The following is a 23817-nucleotide window of genomic DNA, read 5'->3' on the forward strand; positions in this document are numbered from 1 at the left end:
TTTTACTTTATTTATAATTTATTATGAATAATGTGTCATTTAAGTAAAACTCAAAATATTTAATCATTCTTTTTTCAAAAGTTTTTTGTTGTTACTTTTATTATTTTGGCAAATTACTTGTGAGGTTGTTATAACTTATTTTATAAATTCAGAATATTAGCAAAAAATGTGTTTTAGTTTTTTATTGTAATCATTCAATCAGTTAACATAATAAATAGGGAAGAATCGATCATTTTTTGTTTATACGATTTGGATAATAACGTTATAACAATAATAATAGTATTAGCAATCATGTTTTTATAATATTTTTCTATACGTTCAAAATCGATTTGAAAGAAATGCTGACGTTTATAATGTTCTTTTGTCTTATATATTTTAACGTAACTTTGGACTTGTAATATTTAATTAAAGTATTTTATTCATTACACCCTTGCTTATTAAAAGTATTTTATTCGAGAGCGAACAGAGCAATAGAATACAGCATAGTTTACAAATAATCGAGCAAATCGAACCGGATCTGTGTAAGCTGATGTATACTCGATGTCAAATTTATAAAAAAAGTAATATTTAGTCTATATCGGGTCGTTTATAATCTTTATAGTTATATTAGTTATATTAGTTATATTGTCATTATTGAGATTTTCTCCCATACTTAGGGTAACACCTTATGAAATAATTAGGATTTTATGAGAACATAGAGCTTTATATTATATTATGTAATTGTTAATTATTATTATATAATAGCTATCTGCCAGAGATTTGAAAAATTATAAAATTAAATATATGAAGAATAGAAGTTGAGTTTAGCTCGACATTTTTTTCTGTCTATATGATTTGGGGAAAATAATTAATTAAGCTGGCATCATGATTCTTGCAAACTGTGGAGTCTGTGGATAATGGATATGGCAATCGGAACTGCCAAATGCCAACTACCTGTGTTGTGATTCTGTTTGTTTAAAAACATTTTCATTTTTAAACTAAATAATTATTAATACTACAATGTTTGATATCAAATGAATTTGCTTTCTGAATGCTTTGAACGTTCATTAATCTTAATTAGGTTAGATAGTGTGTATTAGGAAACAGAAGTGGTAACATAACCTTAAATATTTGTGTTTGTGTTTTGTATTGAGTGAAAATGTTTTCGATATGTCGCCAAACGCACCCGGCGACGGGTATCGAGTACGCGGTGAGTTGCTGCTTCTTCAACAGCGAGGAAGTGTGCCTGGTGACCGCCGGCGCGAATATTATCAAGGTGTTCCGACTCCTGCCTGAGGGACATACGAAGGAGATTAATGCCGGTAAGTCATCTTTTATACTTGTATGTTTATGGGTTAAATGCTTTTAGTTTTTACGTACAGTGGTAGATAAGTCGACAGTTGAAAATTTTCTGTAAATATTCTCCTTATGAAAATAATATTTATCATATTTTTTCTAAGCGAATGTTTTTGGACACATAAAGTATGGTGTTCAAAATGTAGTAGACAGTTTGTAGTAGTAATTACAATTTCCAATACTAATGTTTGCTACAATTGTTTAGTGTCAAGTTAGGAGTAGTAAATTCCGAAAGTTTTGTAAGTTGATAGAAATTATATTACGAATTGTTTAATTACTTTCAGCGGGTCAACCAATACCACCAAAGATGAAGCTGGAGTGCCTAGCAACCTACACTCTGTGGGGTAATGTGATGTCCATATCGTCAGTGAAGTGCCCCAGTGCCGGTCGGGACCTACTGCTGGTGTCCTTCAAAGAGGCCAAGCTCTCTGTGCTACAGTATGACCCACAAGTCAATAACTTGATCACACTCAGTATGCATTACTTTGAAGAAGATGATATGAAGGTAATTTTTATTATGAGCTGTATTTGAGTGTATATATATGGCAGAAGCATTTCTTGGGTAATCCTTGCTGTTAATCTTTGTATTTTTGATAAAAATCTAAGAGACCTTTGTAGTACTAAGACTATTAGGTATTTGTAGGATGTATATAAAGAGCAGATGGACAGACAGAAACATAATTGATCCTATAAGGGTTCCATGTTTTGGTTTTTTCAAATGGAACAATTTACTATGGAAATTGAAATTCTCAAATAAATATAATGTAATATTAATTATCTATTTTTTCATATATTCTTAGCATTCATTCCTTGTAGTACTTATATTAATTCAATTATGATTAATGTTTTATAATTTTTTTCAGGGTGGGTGGACAACACATCCACACATACCATGGGTGCGAGTGGACCCAGACTTCAGATGTGCTGTGATGCTGCTGTATGGAAAGAAACTGGCTGTGTTGCCTTTCAGGAAGGACATCACCTCTGAGGATGGAGATCCACTTGAAGCTAAGCCTCTCAGTGATACTAAGAAAAATGTAAGGGTAGTTATATGCTAAGAGTGAATTAAGACTGCTACATTCAAATATATTTTTCAAAAAGTCGTCATGCTTATTATGTTGCCAGGAAATTAAAGAAAATAGTGATTGTTGTAAGCATCTATTTCTATTTTAGTCCTATCTTGATATACATAGATTCATTTTTTGGTTCAAGTTATCTGAAGATTGAAATCTTTCCATGAAAATTATAAAACAAATAAATATACTATTGTAAAAGTTATGGTAAATATAAAATAATCTTGAAATAAAACAGTAAAACAGAAATCCAATCCTACAAACTGTTTTTCAATCTCATATTTAGTCAGCCCCTAGAGCTAATATTTGTACATATAGAAATGTTGGACAATAATGCTAAATTATGGTTTTATCAAATCTTTCTGGTCCTTGTTTCTTCAACAGGCAGCACAAGCTGTAACAAGAGCTCCAACCCTCGCATCCTATGTTATCGTACTGAAAGAACTGGATGAGAAGATTGATAATATTCTAGACATACAATTTCTGTATGGATATTATGAGCCTACCCTGTTGTTGTTGTATGAGCCTGTTAGGACTTTTGCTGGGTGAGTTAAATTGTTTATTTAACTGTCTTGTAAGTTGCTAGAATTGTTGGTGGTATTTCAACTTGTAATAACAGTGATCGAATACACTAACCCCTTAATAATCTAGGTTTATGACACAAATACCATAATATGATGATGAAATATTATGATTAATCGGGATTCCTATTTAATTATGCAAACAATAAATGATAAATCTATATCTGTTCTTCTTCACATATTCACACATGTTTGTGTACACACTGAATTTAGTGTTGTACATATTGAGCTTAGAAAGTGTTATTTATTTATATATGAAATTTTAAAATATGTGTTTTCCTAGTCGAACAGCAGTGCGCAGTGACACCTGCGCAATGGCGGGGGTGAGTTTGAACATGTCTGCACGAGTGCATCCCGTCATTTGGGCCATTGGAGGCCTACCTTTTGATTGCATACAAGCTGTTCCTGTTCAGAAACCTTTGGGTAATAATATTTCATACATACACTATAGTTCACTACACTATATAATTTCTAATTTCCAAGTCTAGTCCTATCGTAGTGAGGCTAACTGTATTAATTTATTCACTTGAACACTGAATGAGTTCACAGAGGCAAATTATAAATTATTGTATTTATTAGAACTAATTATATAAGATCTACTTTTAACGCATTAGGATAATCCTGTAATGTTACTTTTAATTTTGTACAAAATAAATAAATAAAAAAAGTTAATATGTAAATGAACTGGCCAATTTACATCCGAATGAACCGAGCAGTTATATTACATTTCTTTTTCAGGTGGATGTCTCATAATGGCAGTGAATTCTCTAATATATTTGAACCAATCTGTACCTCCTTATGGAGTCTCACTCAACAGTATTGCAACACATACAACAAATTTTCCACTCAGTAAGTAAAAATAATCAAATAAAAATTGTTTTTGCTACAGAGAAAATAGTATCAAAATTTATCTTCCGTAAATAATGTATCTAACATTTAAATGCTATTTGTTTAATTTCAAAAGCTTTTTTTCATGGAAAAATTTTTTTTTCATGGGTAATATATAATTTTCTTATTGGGATTGGTAATAATATTTTACTTACTAAGTAAAGCAATACTCCGAAATAAAAATATTTAATATAAAGGGATTTTCTAGGGATTCAAGAGGGCGTGTGTATCACGCTAGATGGCGCTAGAGTCGCGGCGTTGGGTGACACACGTTTCGCGGTAGCGTTGAAGGGTGGTCAGCTATACGTCCTTACATTACTCTCGGACTCTGTTCGAAGCGTTAGGAGTTTCCACTTGGATCGTGCTGCGGCTTCTGTGTTGACTTCTTGTGTAAGTACTCACCAAAGATCCGTTATAAATGCGATTGGGTTGGAATACGATTTTTTTTTGTTACGCTTTCACGCCTTAACTACTCAAACAATGTTTATAAAATTTTACACACATAATGACAGAGGTCTAGAAAACGACAAAGAATACCTTTCACGCCGGAAAAAAGTAATGTTCCTGAGATATATATGAAAACCTCTGACCGCGAGCGAAGCTGTTGGGGAAAAACTAGTATTATATAAAGATATATTAAAATAGTATGTTTCATTCTGTATGTTGAAGTAGTGTATCTTCCTATAAATGTTTGATGAATATGATTTTAAAACTTGCATTTAATTGGTAAATGTCTACAGAACTGATCCTTTATAAAGAAATAATATTGTATCGTTTTCCAGATGTGCGTGATTGAAGAAGACTTCTTGTTCCTTGGCTCTCGTCTGGGCAACTCTTTGTTACTAAGAGTGACAGAGAGGGAAAACCGCATGTTGTTTTCTGTGGACAAACCCTTAGAGGCGACTGTGGACCTCACTGTATCTGATACTGGTAAGTTCAAATGTAAATTATGAGATGTTTGTTATACTTTATTGCTGCCTTATAAATGTCCATTGCTTAAAATCTGTATTGATATTGAACATAAATAAAGGTTGGTAATATATGCACATACAATTCCCACTCTTCAGTTTATACTAGATAAAATGTCCAAGTAAATTGTATTTAAACATAGTAGTTAAGTTTTGCATTGTAGGGTACAACATATTTCTAAGTATGTGTTATGAGAAATAAAGTATCTTCAAATCGAATCGAATCGAATCATAATTTTGTAGACGGGCAAATATGTTATAGAGTTGTGTTGTGATAACTATTAAGTTGCATTTACTATTATTGTCAAATAAACATCTATTTCACTAAAAGCGCGCTGGTTAACTCTTAATCTATATGTTTATGATTTTATGATTCAATATTATTTTCAGACAAGGAACCCCAGCCAAGCAAAGAGCCGCAGCCTGCACCCGATCCCGCGGCGAAGAAACGTCGCTTAGACACGATCAGCGACTGTGTTGCCACCAATGTGATAGAGATCAGCGATAAGGACGAACTAGAGGTGTATGGCTCGGATATACGGACCTCTACGCAATTGACTAGTTATGTTTTTGAGGTAAGTAACTATACTTGTCTGTGTATTGTCATTTAAATAAGCTAATGACAGGTTTAGGTATTCGCCGAGTACAGACGAATAGGCGCGAATATGAGTATTAAAAACATACGGCATATTTCGTACTGGCCACAGAGCTCCTTTGCTCTCCGCGCAGTGTTTAGCGTTAATGAAAGAGTTATGTCGTTATGTGTTACACGTGCGTGGATATTACTTAATCGTCATTCTTACGTGCCAGTCACAGCTACAGGCGGCGGAGACGGCAGTGGACGTATTTAGGACTATTTAAATTTAAAAAAAATGTTCTTTTGTCTTGAAACGAGTGCGTTTTTAGATCAAGATATTATTCAGTCAAGAATAGGGGCGCATCCACTTAACCAAAAAAGAAGAGAACTTGGCAAATTTCACACTTTATATTATGAATACAGGAACTATTCCGATATTTTTTTTAATATACGAGACCAAGTAATACACGGGCGCAAGTTACAAAAAAAATATTTATTGAAACAATATTATTTGTTTCAAATACGTCCCCCGATTCCGCTGCTGCGCGGCATTTGTTTCAACCGCTCGACGCATGCCGTGCCGCTCGCCGCGCCGCTGTTGGCTGTGGTCTGGCGGTTAGGCGAGCTACTCGACCGATTTTTCGCTAGTATCTGAACGTGGTATTATGTGAGCACTTGTTCAGGTGTGCGACTCGTTGCTGAACATCTGTCCGATCGGCGACGTGTCGATGGGCGAGCCGCAGCTGCTGGGCGAGGGCGCTGGGCGCGGCGCCCAGCCGCTGGAGCTGGTGGCGTGCTCCGGCCGCGGCAAGAACGGCGCGCTCACCGTGCTGCAGCGCGCCGTGCGCCCGCAGCGCGTCACCGCCTTCGACCTGCCCGGTACGACGCGCACACACGCACGCACGCACACACACACACACACACACACACACACACACACACACACACACACACACACACACACACACACGTACGCACGCACACACAGATACAAGCAAGCACGCACATACGTACGCGCGTGCACGCTTTCGCTTTACACATGGATGCGCACACAAACAGACCCTAGCTGGCGGATCTTTTAACAAATCAAGGCACACAAATACATATACTTAGTTAAGCATATGCAAACAATTAGGCACGCATATACGTACACAAACTAAAAATCCTACGTCCGCTAACAGAGCATCAGTGTCTATCTTCCGCAAATTAACACTGCATTAAACTCAGACAAGGGTTTCTGATTTCCCGGCATATTTTTTTTCCCGGTTCACGGGATTTCCCGACCACATTTTCCCGGGAATTCCCGGGAACTCAGGAAATTTTCAAAAAATTATGAATTCTATGTCTCCAACCTTTCTAATTCTTATTTCTGGGCATTACCTGGTAACTGGGGGAGACCTGGACCGTATTATACTACGCTACTCTGCTATACGGATTCGTGGAAAGATGTACAGATTAGTGGCCGAACCATGTCAAATGTTTTATCCATTATTCATATGGCCTCTAGCAATGTTTAACCACTGCTAACCAAGTGCTACAATACCTGAGATCGTCGAATTAACGTGTGATACAAAGCGCAGCACCGCGCCTAAAATTTAGCCATTAGCGGTCATCAATATAGTAGTAGGCCGAGAAGTATAATCGTGCTGTTATCTAAACTTTACGGTGCTAGGCTTTTCAGAGATGCCAGATCAACTGTAAGTACATCGAGATTTTAATCTGTGTATAAAGAGCCGCCTTTGTGTTAGTCCGAGTACATAGTAATAGAGTAACTGTAATCCACCCTTGCAACAGATGCACCGTTACCTCCTGAGGACTAAGCTGGAACGCCTTAAATTGTTTGGTTCCCTTGCCGCACCCTTCAAACCGAAATAAAGCAGCGTTTAATACTTCCGTTATTAGGTAGAAATAGAAGTAGGTGTGGCGGTGGTACCGCTGGAGTCAAACCACAATGGATTTTACCATCTTTAAAACCTACGTGATATCTACAATGACTCACAACGGACGGGTCTTAAAATGAACAAAGGGACAAGGCAAACATTATGCCTACGATTCCATGTCACACCCGTATAGGTTGTTGTTGTGCGAATGGGGTTAGTCGAAGAATCCACCTTAACTAGTTTACGTGCGAAAAAATATGGAGTGCTTTCTTACCCCAAATTCCTCATTGCCTGAATTTGAAAGTATTCGTGCCAGTGATGACTTATGGTGACAAGATAAGATCCTTTTCTGTAGGCTTTAGAAGCCTCTAAGCCGAAAACTCAAAGTCGGGGGAGCTATGCTCGGAGTTAGGTGTAGCTTAGCCAGCTGAAGTGGCGATGACCAACCACATCACTCAATAGGACCGAACGATATAAACAATGATAGTCTCGCCCTCCAAAGAGTTTAAAAGTAATTAATAAATACAAAACGTATGCTATTAGCAGTGGTTAGAAAGGGCTCTGAGTTTAAAATCCACCGCATTCGGACGCACAGCGGATCCTGAACAAAATAATGTTCCAGTCTTAACAATGAGTAGTTAAATATCACACCTTTTTCTAGTCAGAGTTGTACTAGGCCTATGCAGTCTTATGAAGACATAAAATGGATTATAATAATAAAAGATAAACCAAGTATAAATCGGATGGAATTCAGTATGAAAAACCATGGCTGCAGCGTCCTTTTTATTTAAAGGGTATAAGCGGAACCCTATTACTAAACCTCTGCTGTCTGTTCATCTGTCACAAGGCTCTATCTCCTGAACCGTAATAGATAAAAATTTGAAAATTTTACAGAGTATGTATAATGGCGGCTGCTATAACAATAAATACTTAAAATAAAAGGAACCGTTATTTTTCGATGTCTTTCGCTTCTATCTATTGAATATAACAGGTTAGGATACTCTCGGGCTGCGACTTCGAATTGCACTTGGCCAATTTTATCTACATAATAAGAGGCCTATGTCCAGCAATGTTCCTCAAAAGACTAATGAATGGATGGATAAAATAAGAGAGCATTTAGTTCCTCATTTGCAAATGTATTTCTTACAATGACATTATTCTTAATTTTTTGAACATATTTCATTTCCGTCAGCTTGTAAGCACTACCATAACAATACAACAATAATTACAATATAGTTGAAACTTTGGTATTAATTTGTGCTTAAATGACATATTCTTACGCGATAAGGTCTACTATAACATTGTTAATATGTTCTCATTGAGTATTGCATGTTAAAATAATCATAAATGTTAAAATCTATGAGTAATTTACGATTTTTTAAGATTATTTTGGACCTTTGAAATTTCCCGACTCATCGTGTTTTTCCCGGGAATTCCCGACCAGAAACCCTAACTCAGACTGACATATATTGTTCCTGATTGATATCTCCCTATATCTTTCTCCCTTTTGCGGCATATTATCTCTCACATTGTTACATATTCCACACATAACTATAGACAACGATGAAGTATTTTTTGTATACGTATTTAAATCATTCTTTATTTCTTGTATCAGGTTGCATAGATATGTGGACTATAATTGGCGAATCACCGGAGTTGTCGCGTGATGTGCATAAAGATATGGAGGGTACGCATGCGTACATGATATTAACTCAAGAGGATTCTAGTATGGTAATTATTTTATTTAATTTAAGTACTAAATTAATAGACAAAAATGGAAGTAGGTTTACTTCGTTTGTGTGTTTTTTTTTGTTTTTGGGTATGATTTATTATTAATTTGATTATACATTTTGCACATATGTTCTTTATACAGAAAGTAATTTTGATAATTCCACCCCTAAGGGTGCAAAATAGAGGTTGACAGACTGTTTGAACATCTTTAGATTCTAAAGCTGATACTATGAAATTTGTTTTTTGGATAAAAATAATAAAACATGCGTTTTGTCGCTTTAGGAAAACCAAACCCTAGCGGAGTAAAATAAAAGTTGACATTTTGTTTGAAAATTATCAATTTTGAGGCAAACTCTAGGAAACTTTGTATTTAGCTTTCTTGATAAAAAAAAACGCCTATTTCACTGATTTTGACAATGCTACATTGCTTTCTTAGGGATTTTGTTTATATTATTATATTACTTGTTATATGATATCTTGATCAGCTGCTCACGGAAATCTCTAACTCGATTTAACTCATATAATCTAAATATTCCTTTCCATAGATCCTACAAACGGGTCAAGAGATCAACGAAGTGGACAACTCTGGTTTCATGACGAACTCGCCCACCGTGTTCGCGGGTAACCTCGGCAACAACAAGTTTATGGTGCAAGTCACCACCACAACTATAAGGCTTGTTAGGAGTGAGTATATATTTTTTATTTATGTTGGTATAGTCCGCGTAAAACTGCTAGTCCTCTCTGAATATGTCCGCTATGGATCGCGTCGCCATAGTAAATTGTATGACTACACCTGAAGAATGAGAGATTTATTTAATGTTTAATTAAATTTTCATTCTCTTATTTTAGTCATATTTTTTGACACATTTGCTCGTCTTCTTGATTTTAAGTTAAAACTTGACTTGGTAATCGAAATATTGCAGATGCATACAGACAGTAACAATCACGCAATTTTAGTTAATGTTTATGAGCGTTTGTCACTTCAATTACGTGAAAATTGACAACTATTTCTTATAAAACACGAGACTATGGCGATGTTGTCACAGTTGAAACTACGTAATCTCGCTTTAATTTATTTGTTTTTTTTTTGTAATCTACACTCCAATCGATCGATTGTTTCACATACATTGTTTCGCAGACGGTGTGCTTCTACAATCGATCTCGCTAGACTGGCAGGCTCGCAGTGCGGCCGTGGCGGATCCGTACATCTGTGTCGTGACTACCTGTGGCCGAGCACTGGTGCTCGCGCTAAGGGAACTCCGCGCTAAGGATGCTACAGTTAGTATTAGTAGATAGGTATAGTCCACGCCAAACTTCCAGTCCGCTTTGAAGTTGTTGCACGCAGGTGTAGTCAGACAGCCAATGAAGTCGAACACAACTACAAGCATACACTCCGTAGCAAAAGTAAGAACACACTGACGCAGCTGTGTACCCGCGGACAAGATCATTTTATAAATAAATAAATAAAATAAAAACCAGCCAGCGGAGGGGGCTCGCGGGGGTCCCGCGCTGTTTTCGTTACGCTAATATATAATTTGCTGTTGCAACGTGACTCATTTCTATATTCATAGCGGACTAGCAGTTTGACAAAGACTACAATACGTGCCAAGATCAGTGTGCACACGCCAAGGATCCAAACGTCAAGGAGTGATTCTAATTAGTCATCGTTAACATTCGCATTTAATTCAGTCTTCATAATAAAAGTGCTTCGCATGTAATGAGGTATCGAAATAATACAATTTAATAGTGAAGTTATCTGTAGAGTGGAACAAGAAAATACGGAAATCAGTAATTTTTACAGTGCCAGATTTTTATGACCCTAATCTAGGTTTGTTTACATGAATTATCTTCGCATTGTGGCAGAGGTAAAGTATGTGATCTGTGACTTCTATTACTACTTACGTTTATGAATGTCGGAGAGTACAGAACGTGTCGTGTTCCAGTCGGCACGCCTGGCGCCCACGAAGCAGCCCGTGCCGCACCGCCCGCCGCTGCTGCGCGCCGTGCCCTACCGCGACCTCAGCGGCCTCTTCACCTCCGCTGACGAGAACGTACAGGTATCTACACACACACACACACGCACGCATGCATACACACACACACACACACACACACACACACACACACACACACACACACACGCACGCACAGAGGCACGCGCACACACTCGCAGACACATGTATGAATACGCGCACCCCTAAACACAGACATTTGCTTGCATATCCTCTGACATGTACGCGCACACAAATACGTACGTATACATGCACGAACGAATACGCACACAAACATACACGTTTATACACACAATGTGAAATTGTAGGGTATTTGCTAATTGAAAACCTATCCTACATTCAAAACTATCGAAAAAATAAAGAAAAATAACGTTTTTAATATATTAACAATATTTTATTTTGTGTGTAACAAAAGTATATAATTTCTGTGCTATTTATTATGAACAGACTTTTTAAAGAGATAAACGGCGCACGCGTATAAAAATCAAAATACCAACTAACTCCCTTATAAGCTAAGAATCTTAATATAATTCTTCACGTAACATTTACTGATGCTCGTATCATTAAATTTTTATTTAGGTGAAAGGCGAATTCACTGGAAAAATGAAGGGGAAGAACGTGAAATCTGAAGGGTTCAAGCCTGGAGCTATTTACGAGCTGAACGATGAAGACGAGCTCTTGTACGGCGGTGACCAGACTCCCGCTTCTATGGCTAGCGTAAGTATCATTAGTAATTATATATAGTGTACATAATGTATATTATGTCATGGAATTGTTGTTATCATTAATTCATGTATGTCTAAAAAATCGGCCCTTACGTAGGTTGCTATATCGTGTCAATTGTAATAAGAAATATGATTGTTTTTTTTACTATTATTTCTTTGTGTCGAAGTAAACTGCGTTCGTTTACTTATTTATTTAGGGATTTGTTTTGTTTGGCGAGTATGGGCGAAAACTCAATCCAATGTTATGTCGCCACGCTGTGGTTCTGTTGCACGGTGAACTTTGCGCTTCTGTAGACTTCCTCACCACCGCACGCATTATAAAGCACACGCCGCCACAGTAACCGGGCTTGTTGCCGTGGCAAATAAAGACAAAACAATGTTCGCCATATACGGTGCGGGCGACTCGCCTTAGTCCACGGACACTTTGCCAACAGCGGCCGGCAAAGATGGACGCTAACCATGATTGTTGTAGAGTCAGCGCCAAACGTTTAGTCCGCTCTGAATATGAACGCTTGAACTCTGAACACTTTGTAACAGCAAATTGTAGAATTAGCAGGACGAAGACAGCCCGCCCCCCCGGCACCCGCTCGCTGCCCGCTTTCGCCCGCAGGTACATACGCAGGCTTAGTGTGCCTTTACTGTTGCTACGGAGTATATGCTTTAGTTGTGTTCGACCCCAGTGGCACTGAGTACACCTGCGCGCAACAACTACAGAGCAGACTAGAAGTTTGACGCGGGTTATACCAACCGTATTAAAACTGTAAAATACAGTCCACTCTTATGTAGAGCCCTAAATACATTGTGTGCACTAGCAACAAAACAATAAGCAATTGTTTCTCCGAAGTTAGTTAATCAAAATTCATCATAACATACAACCATACGCGTTAGATTTTAAGTTGGATTTATAAAGTACAAAAAAAGCACTAAAATGCTCGATACGTCGCCGGCGCGCTGCGCGTGTAGGAAATCTCTTGTATGTATGGGTCACGTGGGTGGACTCGTAGTAATGATGAGTGGTACGCAATACATGAGAACTTCGTCTCTCCGCAGATAATGTTAGCGGAGCAGTCTAAGAACCCGGGCGTACCGCGGCGCATCTCGCGCTGGTGGAAGCGGCACCTGGCGGACGCGAAGCCGACGTACTGGCTGTTCGTGGTGCGCGACAACGGCAACCTCGAGCTGTACTCGCTGCCCGAGATGCGCCTCAGCTTCCTCGTGCGCGACGTGTGCGCCGGACACCGGGTGAGGGGCTGGCATAATGCGTTCAACACTAACATCATTAACAGCATTACTGGCATCGAGAATAACAACATTAATATGATCATAATTATCTTCACAGTAATCATGATAATTGTTATCATTTCCGTTATCAAAGTTATCATAAATGTTAACATCATGATCATTATAAATATGAATGAACACCAGACTTTTATTGGCACTAGCGCCAATGAAATTCAGACAACCTAAAGATGCCTTTATACGTGCACTGAATATCGGGTTAGTTGTGTGACAACAATAACATACGCGTCAACAAAATCATCATTTAAATCTCCATTATGGACATTAGTAACATCCTGCCATCGATACCATTATCAATAGCATTATTATGATCGATAACTACAACATCATTATCATAAGCACTTTTATCAATCAACTTTATTATCAAATCATCATCACCTACATATTTACCAACATAGTATTTATAATTACTATTATATGATTTTCGTTTAAAAACAACTTTGACAATGTAATTATATTTATTCCAAAGCTATTACCACTATTTACAAAAATATTTTTTTTTAACTGATAGAAAATGCAACCTAGATTTCCGTAGAGGGCGAATAATCATATGAGTACTATTGTGTTCCTATAACCTTTATTAGTAATTATTCAAAAAAATCTATTTTTCAACAGATCCTGGCTGACAGCCTGGAGTCTGTCCCGATCCCCCCCACTCCCGAAGAGGAGGAGGAGATGTCCACACCCCACGGCTCCAACGTCGACACGTTGCAAGAGATGCTCGTCGTGGGACTCGGGAATAAGGGCTCGAGGGTGTTGCTTCTGCTGCGGTGTAGTAACCACCAGCTTATGATATATCAGGTGAGTGGTGGGGAGGGATGAGAATGTTGTAATGTGGGGATGGAGAGTGAGAGGGTTGTAATTGGGGCAGGGAGAGAGTGAAGGTTGTAATGTTGTATTGTTAAAGCAGGTTCTTGTTTATATTGAGAGGCGTGTTGAATGTTTGATAGCTTTATTATAACTCACTTAATACTCTAACACTAACTTATATAATATACGGCTCAGCTCTACACCACAATGTGAGAAAGGAGAGAGAGGGTTGTAATGTGGGGTGAGTGATAGGGTTGAAATGTAGAGTGGGAGAGTGAAAGAGGATGAAAATGGGAGGAGTCTCGGAATAGGGTGTGGTGGAGAGGTGGCGTTTTTGTAGTGGGTATGTATTTGTACAGTTGCCACAACTGAAAGGCCGTAATTCTTCACTAAAGTTCTTCTTACGGCGCTATCGGTATGTCGATTTTGAGATCTGAAACCATTTTGATTCCAAATTAAAGAGTTGCAAAATACGTTGTAACGCATCTTTAGAGTTAAGACTTAATTTGAACCCGACGCATCTCTACGGATTTATCCGAGCTACCGCTGACGATTTTTGTTGCTTCGGTTCGGACTGTTCTGGAATATTATAGAATGTGACAAAGCACTATTAGATTGAATAAAAATTTGTGATTATAATGTTTACTTCATTTATTACTTTTATTATTCCAGGCATATAAGTACCCCCGCGGCAATTTAAAGATGCGTTTCTCGCGCGTGACCGCAGCGTTTCCGTTCGGGTACCGCAGCGACGTGCTCACCGCGCCGGAGGACGGCTACGAGGCGGCCGCGCTCCGGGAGAACGTTCGTCAGCTGCGATACTTTGGTGAGTTTAGTGTTATTGGGTTGCACGTGATCTGACGTTATGGTTGTTAGTACCATATTGTGTTTGCTGAAGTTTATGCCGTGTACTGAGTTTACCGTAAGTACCGTCTAATAATGTGTTTGCTGCAAATACCATTCAATAGTTTTATTAGTCCGAGACCACTTTTAAATATGTATGTGACTTGAACATAATTTAATTCGACTTATTTGTCGCAAACAATGTTTAATATTGTGTTTGCTGTTCACGTCCTACATTAAATCAGTTTTCGTCTATGGTTGAAATTCGTTAATTTTGAAAGGATAAAATTTAAGTTCGTCAATAGCTACCAAACAAAAACAAAACGAAAATCGGTTTGACAAATAAGTGTTTTTTTTTTATTATTTTTTCCTAGATCATATAATGATGATAATGCAATTTTGGTGTAAACACCAAAATTGCATTATCCAAACCATTCTGTGAGCGCAGGTAACGTGGGCGGCTACAACGGCGTGTTCGTGTGCGGCAAGACGCCGTACTTCCTGCTGTTAACTGGGCGGGGGGAGTTGCGAGTGCATCCGTTGTGTGCGGACGAGGCGCCCGTTAGCACCTTCGCGTCCTTCAACAACGCCAACTGTCCGCAGGGCTTCCTCTACTTCAACGCTAAGGTAAAAAAAACGCTTCCTACACAGCCCCACACTACGATTCCCTATATCATGGGTGATACGAACACACACAGGGACAGATACACTGGATCTTTCACCCAGACCCAGAAACAGAAATCCAAATTAATCTTTTAGATATCTGTCTGACCGGGGATCGAACCTGGGAACCCCGAGGATTCACCATTTAGATATGATCGGGGTCGAAACTGGAGTCTTCTGCGTGTCAGTCCGGTAAGGTGACCGCTCTGCCACGTGGAGTGCTAGGAAATGAATTGTCCGATAATATAGCTATATTAGTGATAGCACCGTATGTAATTTGTAATGAAATCATCGTGATCTTTAAGATGCAAATTTTGTCATTACAACGTCTACGTCGCAAAGTGCCACATATTGTCTTTTACACGTCGTGGTCGCGTCTTACGCCCGCAATTAATAATCAATCCAGTATCAATCCAACCAATCCATCCAATATTTCACCTACTAACAAACTAAGATTAACATTTGACAATTTTTCAAATTTCGATGTCTTGCGGGCACACATTGAGGTGGCAAATATACTTATGGGTATTAATAATTGTATACAAATCTCTATCCATGTTCCCAGGGCTCGCTACGTATCTGCGTGCTACCAACACACCTGTCGTATGACGCGGCGTGGGCGGTACGTAAGGTACCACTACGAGAAACTCCCCACGCGGTTACCTTCCATGTAGAATCCCGTACATATTGCCTCGTGGCCTCCGCTGCAACACCGACCAACTCATACTACCGGTTCAATGGAGAGGACAAGGAGAAATACACAGATACTAAGGGCGATCGGTGAGTGTTTCATTTTTTATAATATTGGAGTAGCAGACGAGCATGCAGTCCACCTGATGGTGAGTGTGCTAGCTAGTGTAATATTTAGGTGACTCCGTTGCGTCGCTAACTCGCTGAATAGTGACGACGCATAATTCTTTGATTCGCACTAAAAATACACCAAATGTTATCCTTTGTTCTCTATTTTCTCTTGTACCTTATTCCGTTACTACAGTCCATGACTCTTACCTACTTGTTTGTTTTTCCGATTTAAAGTCCATTTGTATTTTTCGGTCTTCTTCAAGGTTAAAATACTATAATAATAGGGATATTTTCCTATATTTAAAAGTTATTATGAATTTTGTTGGTGAAAAGAAAAAACGTTGACGTTATATTGAATTTAATAATACTTTAAATAAAATAACAAATTGCAATTTTCCCTAATTGCAGGTTCCCATACCCAATGCAGGAAAAGTTCTCGGTGATGCTGTTCTCGCCGGTGTCCTGGGAAGTGATCCCGAACACTAGGATAGAGCTGGACGAGTGGGAACACGTCACCTGCTTGAAGAACGTCGCCTTGTCGTATGAAGGCACTAGGTATGACTTTCTTTTCACACACTATTGCAAAATGCACTGTAATTACAGTAGATTTACTGTAATTTTACTGCATTTACTGTATACGCTATACTGTATTACAATTTTACAATGTATGAAAAATACTGTAAGTCATTTTGATGTTAAAAATTATATGATATCCGCGTAAAATGAAGCGCATTTTGTTCAAACACCGTATTTGACTTTATGATTCACTGTATTTTCATGCCACTGTAGTAAATTTTGAATCAGTGTACTGTAATATTAGTAATATTACAAATCTGACCTGGCAACACTGTTTTAAAATCACATCATAAAATCACATAATAGGGATGGCGATCTGATGGCCAAAAAAGTCGTTTTTAATCGATCTCCAGTAATAAAGCGATTCAGTGAATCGATCTTTCATCCTAGAAAATCGATCTCTTCGAAGTTGGTTGTATATGTTATATTTTTTTGCTGTCGGATATGTATTTTAGTGCTTGTTTGGTCCTGATGACATTTTTTCGCTATCTTCGTTCTTTTTAGATTAGATGAAAAGATCGAAGATCGATTTAAGGAAAATCGATTCTTTGGGCCTCTCATTTTTTTTTGAATCTGTTTATTGAACTTCGATTCAAATTGATTCAAGATCAAGAATCGGTCTTTTTCAGTAAGATTAACTTTCCCTATCACATAATTAACAAAGCACAGGAGATTAAGCCGTGTGCTATTTCAAAAATAACAGTAAGTAGTTACTGCCGCCCATATAGGGACATCTGTAATCAAATTGTAAGAGGGCCCCCTGACTACTTATACAAGCTACGCGGTAACATCGTTAGCGTGTTTCAGGGGACATGCAGAGCCATCTAGTATCACTTATTGTAATTATATTTTAACTTGTCATTTTTGTTTTATTTTTTTGTGGTTAACATATATCTTCACGGAAGATATTATACAGCTATTGAAATTTATAAAATGTATTTACAGATCAGGTCTCCGAGGTTATATTGCAATAGGAACAAATTATAATTACAGTGAAGATATTACCTCCCGAGGAAGAGTAAGTATAAATTGACTAATAAGTAAAGAATAAAAAAGAAAATAAACTTATTGATTTGATTTATGATCATTATGTATAGAGTAACAGGCACTATACAGGTATTTTACGCAAAAGGGACATACGCAGGTTCGTTCCAAACCAAATATTTTTTTTGTTTTTGTTTGTATAAAGTACCAAGTGAGTAATAGGTACTTTATATTAATTACGATTTAGCCTAATTTAAGACTAATGAGTAATACTACGCTAACTTAAACTGCTAAATAACCATATAATGAAGGTGGCGTCCTCTGGCACTGCACTTCTTTGTTTTAACACATAAGGGAGTAGACACATTGTTCTTGTGTTCTATAATGTTCACTTATCACTATTTCACTAACACTACTCTGTGTCATGTCACAAGCTCAAAGGGTTTAGTCCGTTTGAGTCTTCTCACTAGGTCCGTTGTATCGAGGAGCTGGATCGCCTCGATATTGACGTGATGATGAAGTCTTTTTTGATGACCTTCTGCATATGTACTAATTACTTTTTTGACAAGGTCTACTTTAAGGTCCCGATGTAGATCTTCATTTCTTACATACCAAGGTACATTTGCAATATCCCTAAGTACTTTATTTTGAAATCTTTGAATAATCTCTGCATTACTTTTTTTGGTACATCCCCAGAGATCAATACCATATGTCCATACTGGCATTAGGACAAACCAAATATAAACCATAGTTTGCAATTTATTTTTGAAATCTTTTATATATATTAAACATTTTATAACACAATCTTGTCACAGGTGGTACCACCGACACACCAATTTTTACATGAAGCAGTTCAGCCTGTTGTTGGAATGGAACAGTTGATTTGGGCCAACTTATAGAGACAACCATTTTGATTCAGAATTAGCAACCATCTGTGATCAGCTTATGGTAGAACCTAGCTGGTATAGTAGAGCTGGTTACAGGTGTTAAATAGGAGTAGCAGACGAGCATGCAGTCCACCTGGTGGTAAGTGCCTACTGCCGCTCATGGACATCTGTAATCGACCCCACATAGAATTGATATTCCTGAGGTCGGTCACAGATGCGCCGCTACCCCTAAAGACTAAGCTGGATCGCTTCGGAAAAGTCTGTCTCCCTTACCACACCCTTCAGACCAGAACATAGCAGCGTTTAACACTGCTGTTATGAGGAAGAAGTTGGTGTGGCGATGGTGCCGCCGGAATCGAACCACAAAGGGTTCTACCACCTTCAAAACATTCATGTCCACGGGCAGCAGTGACTACTTACCATCAGGTGGATTGCAAGTTCGTTTACTATTTCAGTCTTAAAAAAGTAATAACGACTCCCACGTTACGCCATATCATATTTTCTTTTTTCAGATAATAATATACGACATCATAGACGTGGTGCCTGAACCGGGACAGCCTCTTACGAAGAATCGTTTTAAAGAACTGTACGCTAAGGAGCAGAAAGGGCCCGTTACAGCTTTGACGCAAGTACTAGGGTACTTGATATCCGCTGTGGGACAGAAGGTCAGTTTTAAGTAGTTTTTAGGGTTTTTAAATAAGGGTTAGTAAAGTCAGTTTATCGTTTTGAAATGTGAGTTGTGTGTGCTATATGATATTACAGATTAATTTCAATTAGTGAAGTGATGACATACATTAAATACATTTTATAAAATAATGATGTGTACTAGTCAGTGTATGTGCTTGCATGCGTGCGTGCATGTGTGTGTGTGTGTGAATGTGTGTGAGGGAATAAATTAAAGTTAAATTATGAATGTAGGCGATTTTTTCGGCGCTATTTCGTTTTTATGAAGTACTTGCATAGTGGTAATTTCAACTTTTTTTTTTCAAAAGCTTTAAAGGAGCTATTATGAGATGTTTTATATTAATTCTGGACAATAATAAACTCATAGTATAATAATATTTTTTATACTTTAATGAAACATATTTTTTTTTTATAATATAGGAGTAGCAGACGAGCATGCAGTCCACCTGATGGTAAGTAACTACTGCCGCCCATGGACATCTGTAATCAACGCCAGATAGAATTAGATATTCCTACCTGAGGTCGGCCACAGATGCGCCGCTACCCCTGAGGACTAAGCTGGAGCGCCTCGGAAAACTATGTCTCCCTTACCCACACCCTTCAAAATAATTAAAATTCAAAATAATTCAAAATATAATTAAACATCCCACAGATCTACATATGGCAGTTGAAGGACAACGACCTAGTGGGCGTGGCGTTCATAGACACTCAGATCTACGTACACAAGATGTTGGCTGTGAAGAACCTCATCCTAGTCGCCGATGTGTATAAGTCCATATCGCTGTTGAGGTATCAAGACCAGCATAGGACACTGTCGTTGGTTTCCAGGGATTTGAGATCTGCGCAGGTTAGTTTGAATTACTGAATTATTTTTTAGAACTGTTATTAAGATTGTTTTAATACTCATTGGTAAATTAAGAATTAATAACATATAACGATGATAATAAAAAAATATAATGATAAATATGAAATATAAAAAAAAACAATTATAAATTTTTTATCAACTATCCAATTGGTTATTTGAATTCGCTAATTTGTGTGAGCGATTTAATTTACAAATAATTAAAAAAATGTAAATTTGATCGCTAATTTATTGATAAAGGTTTTTAGGCTTAAATTTCTAAAAAAATGTAACCTATTGCTATTACTGAGGAACCTGCTTGATTTTTGTGTAGTAATCGTCGTCGTACACGCGGGAGGTCAATAAGAATGGTTTTTGGGATTTTGTACGTCATAAGCACCCGAAGAGGCGAATGAGTGGGTGTAGGAATATTATTGTGGACACTTTTCAATGAGGGTGAAACTGTGTAGCATACGTAGTATTCATATTCATTTATTTAAAATAATTTGATACGTGAAAAATGGTATACTATTACAAATGTCGCAAATGACATTTACTAATTAAAATTAGACATGGATGTTTATTTGCAAACTTCTATCGCTTATAATTTGTTTTTCCCGTCAGATCTACGAGATGCAATTCACTGTGGACGCGCGACAGCTGGGCTTCCTGGTCAGCGAGGCGGACGGCAACTTCGCGCTCTTTGCTTATCTACCGCAAGCCCGAGAGAGCTACGGAGGTATGTTTTGAATATGACTATCAGTGTAAATTATATAATTAGAATTTTTCATGGGGCTAGTGTTGACAATTTTATATGACCTATTTATTTATTTAAGACCTTATGATTGACAAAGGATAATTGGTAGAAATGTTGTCAAAGAACTTCTTCCAGTTTTATCAAAGACATGAAGTTTAAAAAAAGTGACAAAAACTGATGATCAATGCTTATTTTTTTAACTCACAAAGATTGTTAATAAAGGGTAAGCAACTTATATTTGGCTTGATTCAGGTAAGACTTCAACTGGATTTCTGGAGTTACTCGCAGTTGTCCATGGCAGTGTCCACATAGTATCTAACGGTCCGCATGGGCGTTTGCTACTTTCGTATTATAAAACGTATAATAATCTAGCAAATGTCTCCTTTCCCCAGGTCAGCGGCTGATCCGCAAGTGCGACTACCACCTGGGCCAGCAGGTGCACGCCATGTTCCGCATCGCGGCGCGCCAGCCGCCCGACGCCGACCACAAGCGGCACGTCACCGTCTTCAGTCAGTACACGGACCGTTATCACCGTCATGATCGTCAGCAACGTTGTCACCGTCGCCACTGTCATCATCGTCGCCATCACCATCGTCATTGTCGTCATCACCAATATTATCATCGTCGGCGTCGTCATCATCATCATAGTCACCGTCAACAACATCATCTTCGCTGCTGTCGTCATCGTCATCGTCATCACCATCATCATTGTCGCCATCGTTATCATCATCGACAAGGTCCCTATCGTCGTCGTTGACATCATCTTCGGTATCGCCATCATCATCGGCATCGTCATCATCGTTGCCATTATCGTTCTTGTCGCGATCGTCATCATCATCATCGTCACCATCATTTTCATTGTCATCATCATCGTTATCATCATCCCCATCATCTTCATCATCGGCGTCGTCACTATCGTCACCGTCACCAACATCATCATCGTTGTTGTCGTCATTATCATCGTTGCCATCATCATCATTGTCTCCGTCTTCATCATTATCGTTATCGTCACCATCATTGTCATCGTTGTCATCGTCGCTGCCATCATCATCGTTATCATTTTCATCATCGGCGTCGTTATCATCGTCACCCTCATCGGCGTCGTCATCATGATGTTTTTTACTTATGTATCAATAATCCGTAATTTTATTTAATTGTGTCTAATTATTATTATCGTAGTAAGTACTAATAAGTTAGACATAATAATTTCTAACTTATTAGTACTTACTAATAGTAATAATCATGTCTTGTTAGCAAGTAATAATAATTGTTTTTTTTTACAGCAACACTAGACGGCGGTCTGGGCTACGTGTTGCCGGTCTCCGAGAAGATGTACCGGCGGTTGCTCATGTTGCAAAACGTGATGAACAACTACTGCTGCCACATCGCCGGTCTCAACCCGAGAGCGCATCGGTATGTTTATATTTGCATTGTTATATTTCAGGGGCGATAATAAGACTTCTTATTTATGAAAAATAGACCGTCTTAGAAAGATTCTAGTTGGATCTGAAAGTGGTAGAACCCTTTATGACATACTTTTCCAAGGCGTTTCAGCTTAGTCCTCAGGGGTAGCGGCGCATCTGTAGTAGACCTCAGGTAGGAATATCTAATCCTATCTGGAGTTGATTACAGCTGTCCATGGGCGGCAGTAGCCACTTACCATCAGGTGGACTGCATGCTCGTCTGCTACTACAATATAAAAAAAAAGATTAATGGACGTTCAGTTCGTGATCAGGGGATCCCTAGTAAGCGGAATCTAATTTACCGTCTTATCAAGAATTGATTATAGATATCCATGATTATGGCAGTAGCCACTTATCATCAGATGCTTGCTCATTTGCTATTTCTACATTATAAAAAAGTAGAAAACGTCAATTCCAAATTAAATAAGTAAAATAGCGTGTGGCGCCCTCTTGGACGATTTCCGGTATATCGAAACGATGCGTGGGAATTACTTATCCTTTTTTACCCTGATATCTCACATGCCACAGTTGTTTCAATTATGGATGAGGATTATTCGTATCTCAAGGCATGTTCAGTTCAGTGAGTTAATGTCTCACTGTCTGTTGTTCTAGTATCTTAAGGTATGTTCAGTTCAGTGAGTTAATGTGTGTGTGTTGTTGTAGTACGTACAAGAGTCCGCGTCGCGCGGCGGGCGGCGGGCCGGCGCGCGGCATCCTGGACGGCGACCTGGTGGCGCTGTACGGCACCATGCCCGCCGCCGAGCAGCAGGACGTGAGTACACCGTCTGTGGTAGATCCAGGGGGTCCCAACTCCAAATCTAAAGTCTTGCTTATGTGACTTACGAAGCGGCAGATTTTCACTATAGGTTGACCTTACGTTTGTTTGACTTATTTCGGAAACTGTAAACTTATATTTTTTACACAATTTTGGATAAAGCTTTCCCTTGGTTAGACGGACCCCCCCTCCCCTCGGATCCGCCACTTCACGATATATTTTTTTTAATATTTCACAAGGACTTACTCAATATTACTATAATAATGTTAATCGGTCCTGGCACTCTTGAAAACTAGTAATAATAAAATATGTAAAGTGAAAAGTTTTAAAAAGCAAAATCTGGATGATTTTATTTTATGTTTATTGAGAAGTATAATACAGTATCTGTGATATTGTGCATAACCATGTTTTTATTTATATTCACAGATTGCAAAGAAAATTGGCACGAAGGTGGATGAAATTATGACGGACCTTTATGAGATCGACAGACTGACGGCTCACTTTTAGTTTATTATACTAACAAGTACTGTAAATAAATAGGAATATACTGATATTATTTTAATAAAATGTGTTTTATTTTACCTAAGCTAATAAAGCCCATCATTTTTAAAATTTACGATATTACACCCCGTAAATTACTACCTCATAAATGAGTATCTCACAT

The 23817-nt window shown here is 38.1% G+C and overlaps 1 protein-coding gene across 1 annotated transcript; it reads left to right on the top strand.

Annotated features, from left to right (window-relative positions):
- Positions 1-896: 896 nt before the first annotated feature.
- CPSF1 (cleavage and polyadenylation specificity factor subunit 1) lies at positions 897-23720 on the top strand. Its single transcript, XM_073090187.1, has 29 exons — positions 897-1301; positions 1620-1840; positions 2199-2372; positions 2793-2953; positions 3273-3412; positions 3728-3838; positions 4086-4267; positions 4660-4807; positions 5236-5420; positions 6106-6301; positions 8918-9033; positions 9579-9717; positions 10172-10311; positions 10977-11090; positions 11625-11762; positions 12821-13012; positions 13685-13870; positions 14552-14705; positions 15171-15349; positions 15951-16165; positions 16595-16741; positions 17708-17780; positions 19146-19298; positions 19970-20164; positions 20783-20897; positions 21308-21424; positions 22199-22328; positions 23042-23150; positions 23580-23720. Exons 1-29 carry the CDS (start codon positions 1139-1141, stop codon positions 23658-23660), a joined length of 4374 nt encoding a protein of 1457 aa, XP_072946288.1. The 5' UTR covers positions 897-1138; the 3' UTR covers positions 23661-23720.
- Positions 23721-23817: the final 97 nt, after the last annotated feature.

Source organism: Epargyreus clarus, unplaced genomic scaffold (assembly GCF_041222505.1).
Source record: "Epargyreus clarus isolate Ecla_fem2 unplaced genomic scaffold, WU_Ecla_fem_2.2 ptg000032l, whole genome shotgun sequence".
NCBI classification, from domain to species: domain Eukaryota; kingdom Metazoa; phylum Arthropoda; class Insecta; order Lepidoptera; family Hesperiidae; genus Epargyreus; species Epargyreus clarus.